Genomic DNA, 21,290 nt, shown 5'->3' with positions numbered 1-21,290 from the left:
GTTGAGTCTTTTCTCAACCTCTGGCACTTCCTATCGTTCTTTGCTGCTTTTTTTTTCCCTCCTTTGATCTTATCACAATCAAAAATACTAAATATTTCACTCCTTTTTTCCTCTATCTTTTCCTCGAGAATACAAGTTCCATGTGAGGAGGGATTTTGGTCTTTTTTGTTCACTGCTGTATCTCCAGTGACCACCACATAGTAGAAACTCAGTAAACACAACTGAGTGAAAGCCTGCTAACTCTTCCAGAGCCTAATCTACTTCCTCCATGGAGCCTGTCCTGATTTTCCTGCTCACCTCCAATGTGCTCCGGCAGGACTCGGCCCTCCACAAAAGTAACCTCATGATTGATCTGACGTTAAAGCTCACCTCTTCCTTCTGGGATTAAACACACTTTCAGAGTGTTCAGAGATGATAAGTATTTTGATCAATTAGGATGCTGCACATGCGTTACCAAACTCAATTCCACACATTACAAATTAGGAACGATTTCACTAACAGCAGAAAATGTGAAAAAGACAGGATTTCAGCGAACTATCAGCTCAATGACTCAATAATGGGACGGAGTTCACAAAAGACTAACCAACCGCCCACACTCCCACCCAACCCAGTTTAGTTTTAGGCTTCATAACAATGAATCAAGTTCCTCCACGGTGACCTGGTTAAATCACAGACGGAGTTTCGTGATCAGTCCTAGCTGACACATTCTCAAGTGTGGAGACTGGAAATTATACTTATTTGAAAGAACTGGGAATATTTAGCCCGGGAAAGAGAACACTAGATGGCATAAGAGATGCCTTCAAATTTCTGCAGTGCTGTCATATTGGTGAAAAATTGTTTCTTCTGTGAGATCTTAAGGAAAGTTGGAAATTATAAGGAAATCTATTTTGGCTCAATCAAAGAGAGACCTTTTTTATTTTATTTTATTTTTGCGGTACGCGGGCCTCTCACTGTTGTGGCCTCTCCCATTGTGGCGCACAGGCTCCGAATGCGCAGGCTCAGCGGCCATGGCTCACGGGCCCAGCCGCTCCGCGGCATGTGGGATCCTCCCGGACCGGGGCATGAACCCGTGTTCTCTGCATCGGCAGGCGGACTCTCTACCACTGCGCCACCAGGGAAGCCCCAAAGGGAGACCGTTTTAGCCCAAGGTGGCCCGTGCGGGTCTAGTCTTTGGGGTTTGGTGGGGATGGTGTGGAAGCCATCAGGCGGTGCTCAGCGACTGCCACGCTGCGGCCCTCTGGGCTGAGAGGGCGGCCCCTGGTGCACCCTGCACGCGCCCTGCTCTCGCCAGCCTCCTCCTGCCAGCTGCTTGTGGCTGCACAGTATGTTAGCTCATTGTGCTCTTTGCTTGAAGTGTCTGTGATTTGCTTTGTTCTTTAAAAACAGCATGACACTAAGTATTCCAATTCACTTACTTGATTTTCTCGCTTTGGGCAGTTGCAGGAAACTTGTAAATATCGGCTTGGCATAAACGAAGATGCGTCGGTATTGTCCGTTCTCCCTTCGCTTCCTTTCATTCTGGACCACAGTCAGACCCTTCTGTCATCGTGGACACATACCCATGGCAGATGAATGAAAGTGGCAGATACATCAATAGAACACAAGGTTAAGTATAATGCTGGGAAAACAGGATTCCAACACACCAGACTAAGAGACTGGGGTGTTTAAATTTGGTGCTGCAAAGAGCTTTTCCCCCCAAACCATGGTTTTCCTGCAGGAAAGCATGCAGGGGCTGTCTACAAGGGGGAGAGTCATTTGAAGGCCCACCTCTCAAATACATATCTTCTGTGTCTTCATCCTCTCCCTTCCCTTCCTCCTGTCCCAATCTCTTGCCACCCAGCACACAGAACAGAGTATCTGTGACTACTCATCGAGTCCCACGGCACCGTTTCCACCGTTTCATTTAAGGCTGCGGAGAGCTGTCAAACGCCTGGGGTTTCTTGGATTCTTTTTTCCCTCCTCCACCATTTAAACATCATATCCTTTTGCTACTGTCTACTTCAGATGCCTATGATCTCTTTGGTTCTCCTCTTCTCCGGGTGCACGGTAGGTGCTTAGTAAGAACTTGTTACTGAATAAACCCTAACAGCCTACTTAGTTCAGGTTACCACCACCTCTGGCCCAGACTCCCGCAGACCTCATAAGCTGTCCTCATTGCCTCTAGCCTTGACCCTTCTTCAGGCAGCTCTTCATGATGCCAGTCAGAAGGATCTTCCTAATACGCTAATCTGATCGTTTCATTCCCATGCTTAAAACTCCTCTGTGGCTCTAAGGATAAAGTCTAGACTCTTACATGACAACCAAGGCCCTTCATGATCGACGCCTACCTTCTCTCTTAGCCCTCCCAGCCTCTTCATCTTTCTATCTTCTTGTCTGTGCCGGCAGCCCTCTCCAGTTTATATCCCCTTCTCCAGGGCTTGCCAACACCCCGCACTGGGGTGAAGCCCTCCTTTAATGGTGGTCACTAGACTGTAAACCTCCCTGAGGTGCAGAACAAATCATATTAACTTCAGTCCAGTGTCTGGCCAACAGCAGAGGCTCTCTGAATGTCTGCAGAAAGCATGAATGTGCCCAGCGTGTTTATGCCCATTTTATAGAACTCCACTGGTCTTTCTTCAGGGAGGCAAGCACAAACACATGGAATGGGCAGCAGGTGAGGAAGACAGGATGGAAATTAAAATTCTAAAAGTCCAAACTAGGACACAGAATAATTTACATTTTCAGTTAATGTTTCTCATTTTCTCTTCGCTTTTATAACATCCTATTATTCACATGTATAATTTCATGAACAAGATCGAACTTCTACTGGTAAAAAATACAAAGATAGGGCTTCCCTGGTGGCGCAGTGGTTGAGAGTCCGCCTGCCCATGCAGGGGACGCGGGTTCGTGCCCCGGTCCGGGAAGATCCCACATGCCGCGGAGTGGCTGGGCCCGTGAGCCATGGCCGCTGAGCCTGCGCGTCCGGAGCCTGTGCTCCGCAACGGGAGAGGCCACGACAGTGAGAGGCCCGCGTACCGCAAAAAACAAACAAACAAACAAAAAAAGCCCAAAGATAATTTATATACTTCCACACTGAAAAGTGGTTAACATGTAGAAGCTGGGCATTGTAAAGCTTATTACGCAGCTTTATTGTGGAATACAGGACAGTACCTTGGTATCTGAAAGGACTACATTCAAGGACCCGAAGAACTACTTATCAGTTATGTGATTTGGGAGAAGTTCCTGGATGGAAGAATGCACCTCCTGTTGTGCCCGGCAAGTGGGAAGGACTGAATTGTTCCTGCTCTTCCTCTCACTTGTGGTTTTAAAGAGATCTGGGAATACAGCGCTTCAATACTAAATAATTTTTTCTTTTACTTTTGAAATAAAAGGGAGGCATATTAGTTTCTTAATTCAGTGTCACTCAGATGAAGCAGCTGCCTTGGCAGGAAAAGATAATTCTTTACTTATAATTAACATTACTTTCAGAAAAATGTAATTCTGTGTCACTGATATGCAGACCTTTTCTCTTAGGCATCTTTTAAAGGAAAAACAATTACAGTTTAAAATATTACATACGTAAGAAACAAACCAGCAATTGTAATGCCCCAGTGAATCCTGAAGATTTATTATTTGGGAGAATATCAGATATTGATCCTTTGTTTTACAGCTCATGATAGTAATCAGAAAATATACATTTTGAAATGAAAGTCAAAAGAAAAGAACCATTACATATAATACAGATTACAGACATTTTACTTGTACATAAGCAAAGCAGTACTAAAAGCATATTTATGTGTCCACAGTTAGTGGACATGGCATTTTTCTGTTTAAAGCTGCAGCAACTCAAATCCTCTTCGGGTCAATAAAGAAAGACAGATTGAGAAATACATTTAGGGCTATCACCATGTCTGGCTGTAAACCTATTTTTAATCTTTTCCCTCCCCCCCATATATATATGTATATACTTTATTGCCTTTATATTTCTGCTGGTTTAATATAATTAGTATACTAAATAGTTATCTGCATTTATTTGGTTTCTAAAAATATATAAAACGCACTGGAATAGAGCTCCTGCAGCTTTCAAGCAGTCACTGTCCTGGCATCAAAAGCTTACTCTGGAAATGTAAAGCAGCAACACTGAATAAATAGTGATTGTTCTGTCTTCTCCGTACAGCTGATGGTCTTAAACCAAAACTGAAAAATACTGTAGCAAACAGTATAAACATGCAACTTAAAAAAACTGACATAATATAAAAGTAATACTTATGAGCTAAATTTAATACAATATGGACTAATAAAGACAACTTTAGGTAGAAGAGGGATGTGAACACAGCATCCTTATTTACATATAAGTTAAGGCCCAATTTTTCAAAGGCAATGCACACAAGGAACCGTCCATCTGCCCGTGCCCTTTGCGCACCTGAAATCAAGAGTTTCTGCCTTTTCCATATTGTCTCCTCAATCCATTATTATAGTTGTAACTTGGAAAGATGTTCACAGAAACGGTTTTAAATGAAGTTTCTTTTCTCTAAAGGCCACTTTGCTCTTATTCACAAAGAAACTTTTCTTTTAATGCAGGTGCAAAATGTATTTATGTTCTGGAAGCAAGTGCTTATTTGTTCTTCTTAAACATTGTTAAAATTCCCATTTCATACCGTAACTTTTACATTTTTACTGTATTAGTCTTGTTTGAGCTCTAGTTTGATTAATTTGAACTACAGAAATTGATGACTAGCTCAGTGATGGCTGAGGGATTTAAATGGGTAACTCCTATTAACACCAAACGAAGTCTCACATATGAATACCCTGTGCATCAGGAGAAAAAAAAAAAGAAAAACGCTAACAAACCAAAATATCTCATAAGAACAACGAAAGGATTGAGGCAAGCCACTACGGATCATTTGCTGAGGATGACAAACACTCAAAAGGGTCAAATATACCAATACTATTTCAAATTACTCCCTGGTAAGAAAAAAAAATCTTCTCATGTATTTAATACGTGTAGAAAATCACAATAAAACAACTTTCAGTGTAATAATAATTTAAAAAACTTACAATCTAATTTAGTATTTAGAACCTGAATATGCCCCCAGATGCAAAATTCTCTGTTTGGTATTTTTGTGTGCCATTGCCCACTTCCCCTCTGAAATGTATCCAGAGATGTGGCACTTAATCTAACTCATTTGTATTCACAAGAGATAAAAGTAATCAGAAACAGACTAAGATATTTTTAAGATGTTCTAGGGAAATGAGTTTTCTTTCCTCTGTTTAAAAAAAATACTTAGAAAATATTTCTTAGAGATGTGCTTCCAGAAGTGTTGGTAAATATAACTGCTTAAAAAGTACAGCTGCTCATTGTATTAATCAAATTCCCATTTATATACTCTTCTCATCTAGGAAATAGTATTTCTATCTGTAGTTAGGTCTGTGAAGATTATTTGGCAGCTTGAAAATTCAGATGAAGTTGTCAGAATCCTACTCCCAGTCTTTCTTTAAAGTTATTAGGTTAATGCTGATAATAATTTACAACAATTAAGTTGGATACTTTGTGTTTTTCATGGCATGCCCAGGCATCGTTGCAATTAAAAATTGCGAAGTCTCATATATCTAGGTTTATTAACATTTTGATTTAAATAGAATGTGATCAACTTATAAAAATGTTTTTCTTTGTGAATAAGATCTCAATTTCTCTGAACAACAATAACAAAATGACCCAGTATAGAATGGAACCCTTTAAAAATAAGGCATATATCAGGCATACATAAACCATTATTGTCACAAAAATCTACAAATTATTTTGATTTTTTAATTCTAATTTTTAAATATATATGGATATGAAATAACTATTATAAACTGAGAGCAAATGTGTATAGTTTGTGGCTATTAGATAAGAATCATTTATTTCTCAAGTTTTTTTCCGCAAAACAATATAATGGCAAGGTCAACTCGATAACTCCAAGAACCCAAAGAAAATATTTTTAGTTGAGGTCTGCCATTTAGCTGGACTAGAAAAGGCAACTATGCGTTATTACTTTCAGTCGTCTAGAAGCTTCTACATATTGTCATAGCCATTCTTAAAAATTTTCATTGGAAACCTAACTATAGCAGCATTCTCAGCATTCATTAAACCAAAAACAAGTCAGATGCGTTTAAAACATCAAAAATTGCCCTCATGCATAGGATATAACTTACACCTTTTTATTGTTACCATGGCATTAATATACTAATCCACTTTTATTTTGTTGCATGTAAATAATACAGACAATACGTTTTCCTCAGAATAAAAAACTACTTTAAATTTTAGATGAAAGTCTTAATTATATTGTACCAAATTCTGATCAGAGGGAAAGTAAAAATGGCTAAGAAGTATCTGACCACATCCATCTAGATACTCTTGTGCATCTTAGTTAAGTCAGTACTCATGGGAGGGGTGTTGACTCATTTTTGGTTTTATAAACAAGAAAATAATATATGTACAAATGGAGATTAATGTCCTGCAAAGGTCAAGCTGAAAATTAATAAAAACGAACGCTGACTTTAACTTTATTTCCTTGGTAAAAAGTAACTAACTCCAATCTACTTTCTATTTAAGTGACTGGAAAAATTGCAATAGTTCATAATGTACACAGTAAATTCTGTGCAAGCAATAACTTATCCATGGGTGCTTACACCAATAGACCATACATATAAAGTGGGTTATTTTAAAATAAAAAAAATATCACTTAAAGCAACCTTCCTGAAGATATCCTTGGACATCTCTCTCTTTTTTTTAAGACATTTCTAATTTATGTATGATGGCAACTCTGAGGACCCATGAGACTAAAATAATAAGGCAGGGCAGAAACAAAACACATTATGTATCAGGAAACCCCATGCCTGTTTGGATAGATATTCAACAATTACATTTTTGTTCAACAGTGTCTGAAGCACTGCAAACCTTTTAAACATGTAATTTACTTCATGAAAATATTTCTGCTCTTGTATGTGGTTCATTCATATGCTGGAAATACTGTAAAGAAAAGATGAAACACCAGATTAAAAAGAAAACCTGAATTATCTCACCTAATTAAGCAGGGGCTAGGATGGGTTCACAAGGTAAATGCAAGTCAGTTCTTCTGGAGTCAGTTTCCATGGCGGAGCCCCCTATGACACTTGTGTAGCTGTAATTCAGCAACGCATGGAGTCTGGCAACATGCACACAAAGTCATCGTCACACAATATGCAATGTAACTCAGTCACAGGATAAGTATTAATAAAAAATATTAAAATGTCAACATTCACTCCTTAATTGATTACATGGAATAAATAAACTAAGCCAGTCACGTATTTCTCTTCATTCTGAAGTCACGGTTTTATTTATGTATACACACAGTATAATACTTTCCTAATGCTCTCAAAATGCTACAAATAAAAACGAAGGCTTTGCATTACAGCTGCTGGACAAAAACATCAACACTGTGGCTGTGTGAAAACAGTTTCTTTGTTCTTTAGCATCAGTGCACAGGGTATGGCTCCAAGTGGTATGCAATTTAGGACAGAAAAAAGATACGGTGGCTTGTGAACTATATCCTCTGTTCATCATTGGCACAAAATCAAAGAAGGAATTTTCACTGTCCTCGGTACCTTTACTGGGTCTCTCCCCTGAAGACAGATAATGTTATACATATATGCCTTCAGGATTAAAACCAGACGAGATAGGATTCTGTAGAATACGAAGATTACTGGGGAGCTGCCGAGAGGAACCAGGTCGCTTCAGAGACCCCGACTGGAATGGTGCCTCTAAACAGGAAACAGAGAAAGTCATTTGATGTTTGCAGTAACCTGGAGTACTTAGCAATATGAAAAATTAGAGCTTTTCCTGCTCTCCAGAACCAAATAATATACAGTAACGATTGCAACCCCCCGTGAGTCCTGGGTGAGAGGAGAGGTTACGTCTGCTTGACCCCCTCAGTTGATAAAATAGTTTTCAGTGATTTGAACAGTTCATGATCTTTTCTTAAAAGGTGAACATTTTGCTTCTCTTTCTGGGTTGTTCAGATTATATGCATATACAGATTTAGAAGTGTCTTTTAAATATCAGCCCAAATTAACAACAAAGACTTTCAGGAGAGGAAGAAGGGCCATTAGGAACAGAGAGAAGCTAAAACTCAATTAATAAACTCAATTAATAGACTACGACTCACACATTTCAGGAAAAGTTTGTAAGGAAGCAGTTTAAAACTAATGATAGGCTATCTGGTCATCTAAGTAAATAAATAACCTAAATATTATTGATTTTCCCCAGAAACAGCAAGTATGTCAAAAATTTTGTTAAGCAGCCCAAGAATTAGCTTTGAATGGTAGGAGAACATTTTAACCGAATGTAAGCAGTTTATTCCAAGTTAAGAGCGTAAAGCTTTTTAAAAAGCGATCTCTCAAATCTTACCCCTTTCCAGGTCTGCATGCGAGGCCTCCACTTCGATGGGCTCCGCTGGCAAAACGGTGACTTTCGTCCCTGTCTGCTGGATAAACTGCTGGAGGTTGACTTGCCGCAGCTCCTTGGTCAGCTGCTCCAATTCTTGTTCTTTGTCCTAGATGGGAGTTAAATGCTTTCTAAAATTTGAGGATTCACTACTGGCCAGCTACAGACATCCTGGTGACAGCCCACCTGCTACAAGGGTTGAATGTGGGACACTTTTCACAAGAATGCATTTAACAAACCTGGTTTATATCGATGTAATGGGCTAAGGAGGTCACTTTCACTCTGCGGCATGGGCCAAAAGTTGAAGCAAATAAAGGCCAACTTCTTCAGTCTGTTCTCTTAAATGTCATGCTTTCCTCTGTTAAGAGTATACTATGCATCTGATGAAATAAATATATGTCTATAAACTTCCATGAATAAAACACTGGATTCCATCCATCCTGGTGTTTACAACAAGCTTGCTAAGCTGTTCACAATTAAACTTCCTTATTATCTACTTCATAACTGACTGCAAAATTAATAGTCACTTGGGTCCATGAGATTCAGGGTTCTTGTTTTTTTTAAACTGTTTAAGTTTTCATGGGATCCATTACTGAGATTTATATCATAGCAAGGAAAGCAAGGAGAGCAAGATTCCCACTATGGGGTTTTTTAATCCTTGATGAGCAGATCTGAGAACTGAAGAGCGCTAAAGTAAGGAGACCAAGTTTGGATGGCCAGAAAGCTCCAAAAGCAAGGAGAGGCATTCTGTTATCAAACGGACTTTCTTCTCTTTCTCTCCTTTAGGGCACTATAAGTAAAAGTGGCAAGGCCGCATCCAAGCTGGTTGTGTCAGAGGACGTAGTGAGGATATAGGGGAGAGAAAACAGAAAGGCGGGGTTTTTCGCTACTTTGAGTGTAGGGGGTACTTGGAGATACGTTAGTAGTTTGCCTGTTAGATACTTTTCACAGGTAGTGGGGTTTATTAGTAACAACTGTCACAAATTAGTGTTTCCTGTAATATCAAGGCAATGTAATTTCCAACTGCACTCGTTTTGTGTTGAAGTGAATCCAAATAGTAAAATGCTGACAAATCATAAGTTAACAACCTTCTATTATATGAGAAATTCCTGACTGCAAATTTGGGTGGTAGTTCTACCTCTCACTGCAGTTAGTGGCAGAGAAAGGAAATCACATCAGTTCTTCCTGAAACGTCAGCTTTCTCTGCTTGTGGAACTGTTCCTACTCTACAGCAGCTCTTCTCAAACTCCGGTGCGCACAGGCACTATGTGGAGAGGCTGTTACTACAAACACTCTCAGTTTCTAACCAGCAAGCCTCACGGTTCACGCTTTGATCCATGATCACACAGCTTCTAAACCGGCACTGTCCAGTTCAGCAGCCACTGCACGTATGTGCTACTGAGCACTTGAAATGTGGCCAAATGTGACTAAAACAGAAATGTAAATGTATTTAATATTTTTAAAGAGCTTTATTGAATATTATTTAACTTTAATTTATTTAAATATAAGTAGCCGTATTATAATCAACTGTGTCTCTTTCTCTTTCAGCTGTTAGAAACTGATGGCTCTTTGCAACTCCCATTAACATTACCACACTGTCTTTTCAAGAATGGGTATCCAAGAAATACAAGCTGAGTGATCATGGAGTAAGTGTGAAATAGAAATGTTCTCGTACCCACTAGAGATGGGGAAAAATCAAAGAGGAACCTGCCCCTCCCCTCAGGGAAGCAAAGGACAGTTACGGGAGAGGGGAGGAGGTGGGGTTAGCAACAAAGGAGACGTGAGAGAGAAGCAGCCGGCTAGCCGCACAATCACTGGTGAACCAATCCTTGGTAATCTCTTTCAGCTCTTGTTTCCCTGTCACTAAAAGGAGAAGGTCAGATTCACTATCTCATCATTAGTGTCCATTCCAGCTCTGAGATTCTCATCTCCTGTATCCGATTACCTAATGCTATCACTGCCACAGTAAGAAAGCTTCTTCCGTGGAAAAGGATCTGCGTGGCTTCAGCTCTCATCTTTGTTTTGGCCTCATATCTTAGCTTTGTCATAAGTCACAGAAATTCTAAGAAAATGATAAACCAAAGTAAGTTTCTAACTTTAAATGTAAGAGAAAATGAATAATCAGTAAAGAAGATGCCGAAATATATTTAATTCTTTTTTCTCTATATATATTTCCAGTCAACTTTCTGTGTTTTATTGAACATTTTTTCTATTTTCAGATTCTTTTCCATGACCAGTGATGAAAATAAAGGCATTATCATTCTGGAAAATCAAGAGCAAACCTACAGTGATTTGGAGAAACACAGAGTTTAAGAAGCTTCCATGAGGAAAGAAAAAGAGGAGTTCAGTGTTTTAGATTCCAAATATTTAACTCTTTTAAATAGATGAAACATTCTAATAAAAGTGTCCTTACCTGTAGTCGTTTGGTGGCTTGTCCAAGAGACCTTTCCACGGCTTTAATACCATTTTCCAGCCTCAGACTCTGCTGGCCTTGAATGTCAATCTCCCCTCTGACCTTACCGATCTTTCCTTTAACCTCTTCTTCATTGACCTGTGCCTCTTGAACTTCCCGTTGCAATTTTTCTGCTTCAAGACCACTTTCCATAGTCTGGATTTGACCCAAATAGTCCTTTAATTTGCTCTCACATTCTGTTATTTTCTGTCTTATTTCTTGAAGTTGGTCTTTCAGCTGTTTTTCATTTTCCTGTTCAATCTGTAATTCATTTTCCCAGAATTCTTCCTCTTCAATTTCTACATCGTTTCTTTTGATCTTCTGCTCCAGGCGGACAATTTCTTCTTCAAGGTTAGAATTATATTTTTGCTCCCAAAATCGTATTTCTATTTCATTTGATTCTAGCTCTTTCTCAATGGATTGGAGCTTCTCTGTCTGCAAACGGATCAGCTTCTTTAACTCATCTGCTGTTGCTTTGCAGTTATTCAGCACCTTTTGTTTAAATTCAGTTTCTTTACCTTTTCCAAAAATGTCCATTAACCCTTTGGCACCTCCTGTAAATGTTAACGATTTCCTTTTAGGCTCTCTCCTTTTGATTGCTTTGTCAATCTGAGGCCTCAGTTTAGCTAAGGGGGGCAAACTCTGCCTGCATAAAGTTCTTTCAGGAACTCGAGCCACACCATCCGACGTGGGCCGCTCACTGAGAGACGGCCCCGTGCGACGTAAAATCAGCTGTACGTCACTAGCGTACTGCCCCCATTTGTTTAAGGATATGATAGGATTTTCATGAGGTGCTAAGTGTCTTTCAGTATCTCTCCATTTTTCTATAAGAGTGTACCTTCCAGTTCGACCTAGATAAAAAAAGATAAGAATAAATTGTCAAAAAGGGATAGGCAACAGCTAAAATAATGCCTCCAGACGCAGGACACTATTTGATAACTGTGTCTTCTTAATTAGCATCAAAGTCCAGCCCATGATGTCTTTAAAACTTTCGCTTGAGGATACTGAACTCCTTAAGATACGTAACACACAAAACTATGGGATGTGAACTGCATACACTCTTCAGACTCTCTTAGAAACTCATCTTTACACTTTAAACCTCAATGGGAATCTTAATCTACCCTCTTGTCAAATGCCTGACCGCCTAGACCTTGTTTGCGGCAAGACCTCCAGCTGAAACTAAGGAGAGCACTAGTGTCCTGTTGGAAGCCAGGAGGGCCTGGTCCCAGGAACCAGGCAGGACTTCAGAACTTGAGCAAACTTCCACTTGAGGAATCCCTCTGATTTCTCTGCACATCAGGACTTGGGAAGGTTGGAGCCCCTGTCCCTCCTCCTGAAAGGAGACATGGAGCCAGTGGAGGACCTGCTACTCAGCTACAGGTGCTGGGTAGGCCTTTCCTTGCCCATACCGTCCTGCATACCTGTGGCAAATAAAAAATCACCTCAGTGAAAACAACTCTCAAAATAGTCTCATATAAAGAGTGGGGCCTGAAGAGAAGTCTTGTTCAGTTTTGATAAGTAATAGCTTCAAAGGGTCTTTTAAAAAACATTAAAAAGGCAAAAATGATATTATTAAAAAACAAAAGTAGAATAAAATTACATTTATGTTAAAAATATACTGAATCTAACAGTAATTATGGAAGATAAAGATTCAGAAGACAATATAATGTCATTAGCTTGAATACACTTCCTAAATATTTCCATTTAAGGTGTGTGGGTCAGATGGAAAATATTAATTTTGTTAAGAGTGTCCATTAGACATCTGAAACTAATGTAAGGTTATATATCAATTACATCTCAATTAAAAAAAAGTGTCCATTAGTAGTTAATATTATTACAAAGAAAAAGAACTCACCTTGCCATCTAGCAATTATCATATTGGCATATACAGCTACTGATTTGACTTCCCTGTCTTCTTTTTTATTTCATGAGCTTCTGAACCAATAGTAGTATTTCCTCAATTACTGGGCCAATAAATGGAAATCTGGATATGTACTATGAACACCCACATGTGCTATTCCAAAGTAGCAGATGAAGAGTGAAACTGCTCTAAGCATACGTGTATGTTCGTCTTTAAGGAAACCTGAATTTTGGGTGCAGCTGAAAAGTTGGAGCTTTGAAAGCAAACAGACTAGTAGTTTTAAGCTCGGGTAAATTACTTGCTGGATAAGTAGCCTAACTTCACTTCTAGAGTGGGGAGAGGGTCAGTACCTCATAGGTTCTGAGAGTCAGAATCAGGGCCCGTAGCAGGTTTTCAATACATGGCGGCCATCATTAATTGAACACATTGCTATTCACATGACAAAAGGGCTGACCAGAGACCTCCTTTAAATAGTGACATGACGCGACAACAATCTGACTAAAAGAATTCTTAATCAACTTGCAGCAACTCCTAGCTATGTAAAGCTGGACAGAGTGGAAAGAAAGAATATGGGCTCTCTGGAGTCAGAAGGCCTGTTTTCAGGTCTGGCTCTGCCATATATTTACGTGATTTGAACAAATTATTAAATTTCCTTCAGCTCTGGTTTCTTCATCTGTAGAGTGAGACTTGTATTTTCTTACCTGACAATGTTGTAAGAGTTAAGTGAGATATAAAATATAAACATGTTTTATAACATTGAAAAGTGCTATATAAGTGTCAGTTGTTGCTACTATCAAAATACCTGGGCAAACAAGGGGAATGCAAAGCCTTATTAGCACACTGGATTTGGCTTCTTGGAATAAAAAAATGTTTCTAAAGATTTTCAAGTTAAAAATTACTGTAATTATACCAAGAAAAACCACCCAACAAATCTTCAAGGTTAAACTCGTTCCAGATGTACACACTGCTTCAAAGATCACAGCACTTTGTGTTCCTGGCTCTGCTGTCTATCAACTACTTTTAAATCTCACTCCTGCTATCTGGACCCTGTGTCCTCATCAGTAAATATGAAGGGTTGGACTAGACCAGTAGAACCCTCTCTAATCCTACCAGGCCATGAAGCATCTTTAAAAAGAAAACTGAATCATTACATTATATGAGTGAAATCAAAAATTTTAAGGACTCTAATTCAGTCATAATTAAATATAAAGCTTATTTTTCCAATGTTTAATGGTACTGCTACTCTGTGAGAATGTCTTGGTAGATTATTTAGGATTGCTTTTATTGCTAGCGTTTCCTTTTTGTTAAATAATGCATATTTAGTGCAATTAGGCAAAAAAATCCATCCAGCTATATAAAAAACCTTTTTAAAAAAGTAAATGAATTAATACTTTGATTTTATTACAGAAATAGGGTTTTAGATAGTTTATGTAAGAGCTAAATTCCACAATCATTGGAAGTTGAATGCGTATACTTGGCAAGGCCCTACAGAACGTGAATACTTCATTTAGACAGATTCCAATTCCTCCTGCAAAACTCCTTTTACTGCAGTTTATTAAGTGGATACACTTAGTTCTACCTTGCATACTATCTTGATGTAGCCCTAAGACTAATAAAAAGGAACATCCATCTATCTATCTATCTATCTATCTATCTATCTATCTATCTATCTATCTATGGCATTTGTAGTTTAAACTGTTTTGGTTACCTAGGCCTATATGCCACAATTTGTAATGATAAATAAAATATTGACTATACTTCTGAAGAGCTGAAGCAATTGAGTGTAATCCCAAGAATCATTAACTTCATATAATGAGGAAAATCACAAAGAGATTTTAGTGCACCAGTGGAATCTCACTGGACGACTGATATATATGTACTATAGATAGTTAGTGGGAAGCAGCCACATAGCACAGGGAGATCAGCTCGGTGCTTTGTGACCACCTAGAGGGGTGGGATAGAGAGGGTGGGAGGGAGACGCAAGAGGGAGGAGATATGGGGATGTATGTATATGTGTAGCTGATTCACTTTGTTATACAGCAGAAACTAACACACTATTGTAAGCAATTATACTCCAATAAAAACATTAAAAAAATTTAAAAAAAAAGGAGATAACAGACTACTTTCACCTAACTTAAAGTGGAATATTTAGGTGAAGTAATATGAAGTTTTAGAAATATACACCAAAATTCGAACACTCAAATATGAGTCACCCAGAAACATTATGCTCTTATTTCAACCATTTAAAAAACTGTAACCATTTTTTTTACAATTTTAGGAAATTTCTCCTTAGAGCCAAAAAAATAAAATCATTTAAAAGCGTCACTTCTTGGGGGCTTCCCTGGTGGCGCAGTGGTTGAGAGTCCGCCTGCCGATGCAGGGGACACCGGTTCGTGCCCCGGTCCGGGAAGATCCCACGTGCCACGGAGCGGCTGGGCACGTGAGCCATGGCCGCTGAGCCTGCGCGTCCGGAGCCTGTGCTCCGCCACGGGAGAGGCCACAACAGCGAGAGGCCCGCGTACCGCGGGGAAAAAAAAAAAAAGCGTCACTTCTTGTTATGTATTCAACAAATATATAGTGAACAAACATTTGTCAGAAATAGTGTCAGGCCCTGGGAATATATTCTATTAGACACCCTGATCATGAATGCTCTTCAGAAATTTTAGTTTTAACTGACATTTGATCGTTTCTTCAGTATGAAATCCTCCTTACCCCAAAGATGAACACTCTATGTTCTTCAAAAGGACATGACAGAGCTGGCATTAACCTCTCATGAATTTAATGCTAACATATCCTCCTGTTTCTGGACATATTTTAAGTAATGTCAGTTAACACCTGACTTATTCTTTATCTGTGGTGAATAAACTATCCTACCCCACTCAGTTTTTCTGATAATAGATACTTTTCTCCTTGAATCTTATGCGGAATCTTATGCGGAATCTAGTGAACAAAACTTATGCGGAATCTTATGCGGAATCTTATGCGGAATCTAGTGAACAAAACTAATTCATTCCATAATGACTTAGAATTCTTACAATAAACATTGCTCTCTGTAACAGAACTTACATTGTAACATTTTATAGTCTGTTAAATGCTTTTGATGCTTTTATATGTGTATATATATATATATACATATATATATTTTAAAGCAATTTCCCAATGATGTACAACTATTCTGAAAATTTGTCAATGAACTTTCTGTAAGTCCTGTGTGTAGCTATTAAGATAACTCTTACCATACAGTATTTATCTTATGATGACAGTGGTACAAGAATATCTTTGAGTATAACATGTCAGCTAGCTGTGCATTCAACCCATAATTAAATCATTCACAGTATATTTTCCCAGTGTGTTGATGAGACTATCATGTAATCACAGAATTACTGCATATTAATTTAGGACTTACTTAGGATTTTATTATAAATATACTACGACTAAAAATAATGAAAACATTTATTGATTTCATAATGATTAACATTTAATATGCCCACTGTTTGCTAGGCTTTGTGCTGGTTACTTTACATAAATAATATTAACCAAAATAACAGCTAACATGTCATTATAAACCACCAAAGTCTGGGGGATTATTAATGTAGCATAATCTTACCCATCCTGACTGCTGCATTCTGGGAATTACATGTGTTCACATTCATTAAAATAATCTTTTATGGATGTGGAAAATATAGAAGATACTTAGAATTATGGAGGATACTCAGAATTATGGAGGATATACTACACCACTGCTATAAATATAAAAGTTGTAAAAGATGACCCTGGCTATAAAAAAGCAGTATATTTTAGTACTAAGGATTTTTAGTTTTTGTTTCAATGTAATTCAGTCGGTGACTATATTTTCTAACAGTTGTCCATTGAGATTAAAGGGGATATAAATAACATAGTATAATAGTAGTTAAGAGCAGGGTTCTTGAATCAGACTACTGGTTTGAATCCCAGGACCCTCCTTACCAGCTACGGGCGCTTGGGCATGTTATTTAAGCATCTCTGTGCCTCTGGTTCCATCATCTCTGAAATAGGGATCATAACAGGGCCTTCCTCATAAGACTGCTGTGAGACTGTTAAATGATGTGGAAAATTTAATTCCCAATTCAGTAATGAAAAGTGGGACTTTAAAACTATGAAGCATTAGAGTGAATTTTTTTTTTTTAACTCATCTGTAGGTACATAAAAAGCATTGCTTATAGTGTTTACTTCTAGGAAGCAAGGTCATGAGTGCTTCTTTTACCTTCTTTGTGTTTTGCTAAATTTCAAAATAGTCTACAATGGATAGTACTACTTGTAAACAGATACAAAATTAACCAATTTATAAATTTCTAAAATTGATAATTTATATATGAAATTAAGAGTTAAATGTGACAATATAAAATATATTATTTTCTTTATCTTCTAAAGGATCATATAATCTTAGAGACGAATGGGACATCACCAAGTTCAGCCTGTAATTCACAGAAACTGAAAAAAATTCATTCATTTATTCACAAGTAGGTATTGAGTATCTGTTACAAGCTAGACATGGTTTTAAGCTATGAGAATAAGCAATAACAAAAGAGTGGCAGGCAATACACAACACACAAAGGAAAGAATGTATGTCTACTGTCCATTAGCCAACAGCTTTAAGGTCAGATATGCTAAACATTCAGAATTTTTTGGATTCTAGGAAGGTAGCATAGTGCTATCCTGCAGGTCTGTAGTCAAACATGTTGAAAATTCTAAAGTAAAAGATATCAATTTCATACCAAATGGAATAAATATAGATTAAAAGCAGCCTCAGCCTCACATCAAATCAGATCCATTTTTACTACCAAATGAGTTCAAGCCATGCCAGGTATGGCTAACAAATTAAGTATGATAAACTTTAGGCTTTCCAAATTTTTTAGGTTTCAAAAATGTGGATAATGGATTGTGGCCTATATGTAATATGTCGCAGGGGCGGGCGGGGGGGGAGCACAATAGAGAAAAACAGAGTACGGCAGATGGGCAGTATGCGTGCGTGTGTGCATGGACAGGCGGTCAGGGAGCCGTGAGCCGAGGGAGTGAATCTGGAAGAGCGCTGGGCGCACAGTATTCTCAGCAGACAGAAGAACAGGTGCAAAGACTACGGCGGAACTGTCTCTGACACGTTTAAGAGGAAGCAATCAAAAGGGAGTGGGAGGAAATGAGGTTGGAGGTAAAGCAGGGATTCATTTAGGGCCCCGAAGACCATCGCATGGACTTTAAAATTTTCTGAGTGAGTCCGGAAACCACTAAGGGGTTTTGAGCAGAAGAGTGATGATGATGCATGGTTTCAAAGTATTACTTTAAAATAAATCTGTTGAGAATAGGCTGCAGGAGACCAGGATGATACAGGGAAATGAGTTGGAAGGCCACTGCAAAAATCTAAGTGAGAAATGATGGTGGCTTACATCACGGTCGTAACAGTGGCTGTGGAGAGAAGCAACAAGATTCTGGATATATACTGAAGATAGTACAGGGAGGATTTGTTGATGGATTAGTTATAAGGTATTAGAGAAAGAAAAGAACCAAAGATCACACAAAAGTTTTAGATCTAATCAATTAAAAGCAATAGTTCCCATTTGTTGAGATGAGGGGGAGGAAATCTGAGGATGGGCAATAGTTGGGACACGAAGCTTGGGTTTGGACATTTTAAGTCTGAGATACCAGTTCGTCATCTTCTAGAACTGCGCTGTTCACTACAACAGCTATTAGCCACGAGCCACACTTAAACTTTAATTAAAAATTCATTTCCTCATTTACACCAGCCACACTTCAGGTAGGTAATAGCTACATGTGGCTAGTGGCTACTGTACTGGACGGCACAGATACAGAACATTACCATCCTTGCAGAAAGTTTTATGGGGAAGCACTGTTCCAGAAACTATGTTTTGTAGAGTACCTACTACTTTAGGCAAAGCAATGGTATAAGAAGGATAAATAAGCAGGACCCTTACTTTGAAGAGACTTCCAGAGAAGAGAAAGAAATATTAACAAATAATAAAACCAGAGATCAGCATAAAAGGTGTTTGTTTGAAAACTGATTTTGTTGGGGCAAACTATGAAACACGGCTTTTGGGAACAATCCACGCCATCTTGGGCCCCAGCCCCAATCAATTCGTTTGTATTAAATGCTAGGTCTGGCCCCGGTTGAAAGAGATACAGGACAAGACCATCAGAAGTGTGAACAGAGAAAACTTCTGAACCTTCAGCACTTTAAATGGCACCAGGCAACAAAGCAGTGTGAATGAGAAAACCTTTCCCTCAGTCTCCTTGATTTCTTCCTCCTCTTTTTTTCCTCTCTAATCTTTTGTTATCTGTACTTTAAGTTCTAAGCTACTTGAGGGCAGAAGTACATTCTTTTCATATTTTTCGTTTGTGATTTTGTAAAAGCAAATGCATTTTCTCAACTTAACTTGAGACGGATGAATTGTTTAAGGCTTTCTGTTTCACATACAGATTTGAGAAGTAGTTTGAACTCTATCTTGAAATAATGGCATTTCTGGGATAGTTTATGGGAAAAACAAGGTCGAGTATTTAAAATTGGGAATGTTTCAGAAAGCCCAGGGTGTACGGTATCCAAACAGTGCGTTCCTGCTGGGAAGTTTAAGCACTCATGCCAATTGAGTGTGTCAATCATCGTTTCACTTTTAGTTACTGTCTCTTATAATTTGGGAATATGTTCTATTTCTATCACCTAAATATAACCTGTCAAGGTAGTCAAAGATCAGAGGAGAAAGGATTTCCTTCTATACTAGTAACTAACATTCAAAATCCTTTATCAAATTATGTTCTGTCTTTAGCTCTTTTCTAACTTGATTGGAGTGATTAGTACCATTGAGTCAGAAAATGTTAGCTGTCATATATATTTGCAGACTGCCAATACGTATACATGTTTTTATGTCATGACGGTTTCCTGAAAGCAATTTTAGCTACCCAGAAAAACTCAATAATCCCTAATCATATATACAGTGCCTCCCCCATGGGCAAATATGTGGACTTTAACTTAAGAAGCTATTCTATATGTCGCATCACTATAAATTTTTTAGGAACATCTGCAGTTTGGCTCAGTCAGTCCGTATATGCTGCTAGTAGTGTAACTAAACCTTTTACTGTGTGAAGCCACAGAGATTCTGCAGGTGTTTGTTACAGCAGCAATTTTCCCTAATTAATAAACCCTCTATTATTTCTTACAGTATAAATAAGGTCAAAATACTGTAACATTTTCATTTCGTGTTTAGACTCGGAACACCAATAACTTTCGTGACAATGGAGATACATATTTAAGTGTGTATTAGAAGCATACTGAATCTGAGGCTGAGAAAATTCTATGGCACAACAGAAGCAAGGATCAACAGTGCTCTCTGGTTGCCAGTTGAATCATCTCTCAGGTGAATTCTGAATTCAATGAAGTGTTTATGATTCAGCAAGAGAGTTGTTTAGCCAGGTTTGGAGAAATATCGTAAAGCATCTGTACTCAAGTTGTCACCTTTTCAAAGCAGTTCTGGACTGAGTTATTGAGAAAGCAAATATGGGGTGGGGGGAGTAGGTTCAGTTAAAGCTTCTTTTCATCAATAGCTTGGCCACAAAGAAGTACACTCTTTAGTCCAAACGGATAAACACACACCTGGTACATCTGGACAGTTTCTCCTTGAAATTCTCTGTAGAGAACATGGTTACCATATGGACAGATGCAGCTTACTGTACTCTTCAACTACCTTGACTTTTCTAAAAACTACTCGTTTTTTTTTAACCACTGTCCATGGCTTGATTCTCAAATATAACAAAGAAACTTAGATTTGACACTTGCTAATTTTAGTTTTCACTAAGCAGAAAAAAACCAACAATGCTTAATATTTTAATTCAAATAAATTATGTGAGGCTTTCAAAAGGGGCAATGACTAAATAAGTTGGTTGCAAAGAATATGAAATACAATTAAATGCCTTAATTTCCTCCTCTTTAATAATTAAACTTAAGTCCACAAATATAATACTAGTGCCAAACGCAAGAAAATTTCATGGGATGTGAAAGCCTAGGATTCTCAGCATTGTTTTAATATATGAGTGTGCTATATAGTATTTCAGGAAAAATCAAAAGATGTTAGTATTAAAACAAAGCCTCTGTCTTTATATAGGGCTATTGCCAACTTCAAACAGTGCACTTGCCACACTGCAGGGGCACAACCACCTCTACAAAATGCTAAGGTGCCATCGTGACAGTGACTTGTCTCCATCCTGAGCTAACCTGACACGCTTCCAATATAAACTAGCACTATATAAAAACAAACTTTTGATAAGGAGCTCAAAGACAAAGAGGCACTGAGCACCTAGCATGGTGAACACACAGTTTCCTTCTCAATACAGTTGACCCTTGAACAATGCAGGCGTTAGGGGCGCGAACTCTCCACACAGTTGAAAATCTGCACATAACTTATAGTCAGCCGGCCTTCTCTATCTGCAGTTCCTCGTGGATTCAACTAACCTTGAATCGTGCGGTACTGTAGGATTTACTATTGGGAAAAAAA

At 38.4% G+C, this 21,290-nt stretch overlaps 1 protein-coding gene across 4 annotated transcripts in view; it reads right to left on the bottom strand.

The window, feature by feature from the left end:
- Positions 1–3,577: 3,577 nt before the first annotated feature.
- The window catches only part of RASSF8 (Ras association domain family member 8), a 129,831-nt gene continuing 112,118 nt past the window's right edge, over positions 3,578–21,290 (bottom strand). For all 4 annotated transcript variants that reach the window (XM_067695960.1, XM_067695959.1, XM_067695961.1 and 1 more), the window contains 3 exons: positions 10,857–11,746; positions 8,408–8,552; positions 3,578–7,761 (listed from right to left, as the gene is read on the bottom strand). In XM_067695960.1, the coding sequence (XP_067552061.1) occupies positions 7,640–7,761; positions 8,408–8,552; positions 10,857–11,746 (1,157 nt within the window). In that variant the 3' untranslated portion in view covers positions 3,578–7,639. The remainder of the gene's footprint in view (positions 7,762–8,407; positions 8,553–10,856; positions 11,747–21,290) is intronic.

The sequence above is a fragment of the Pseudorca crassidens genome, chromosome 11 (assembly GCF_039906515.1).
Source record: "Pseudorca crassidens isolate mPseCra1 chromosome 11, mPseCra1.hap1, whole genome shotgun sequence".
NCBI classification, from domain to species: Eukaryota; Metazoa; Chordata; class Mammalia; order Artiodactyla; family Delphinidae; genus Pseudorca; species Pseudorca crassidens.
This window is presented reverse-complemented; position numbering and strand designations above follow the sequence as displayed.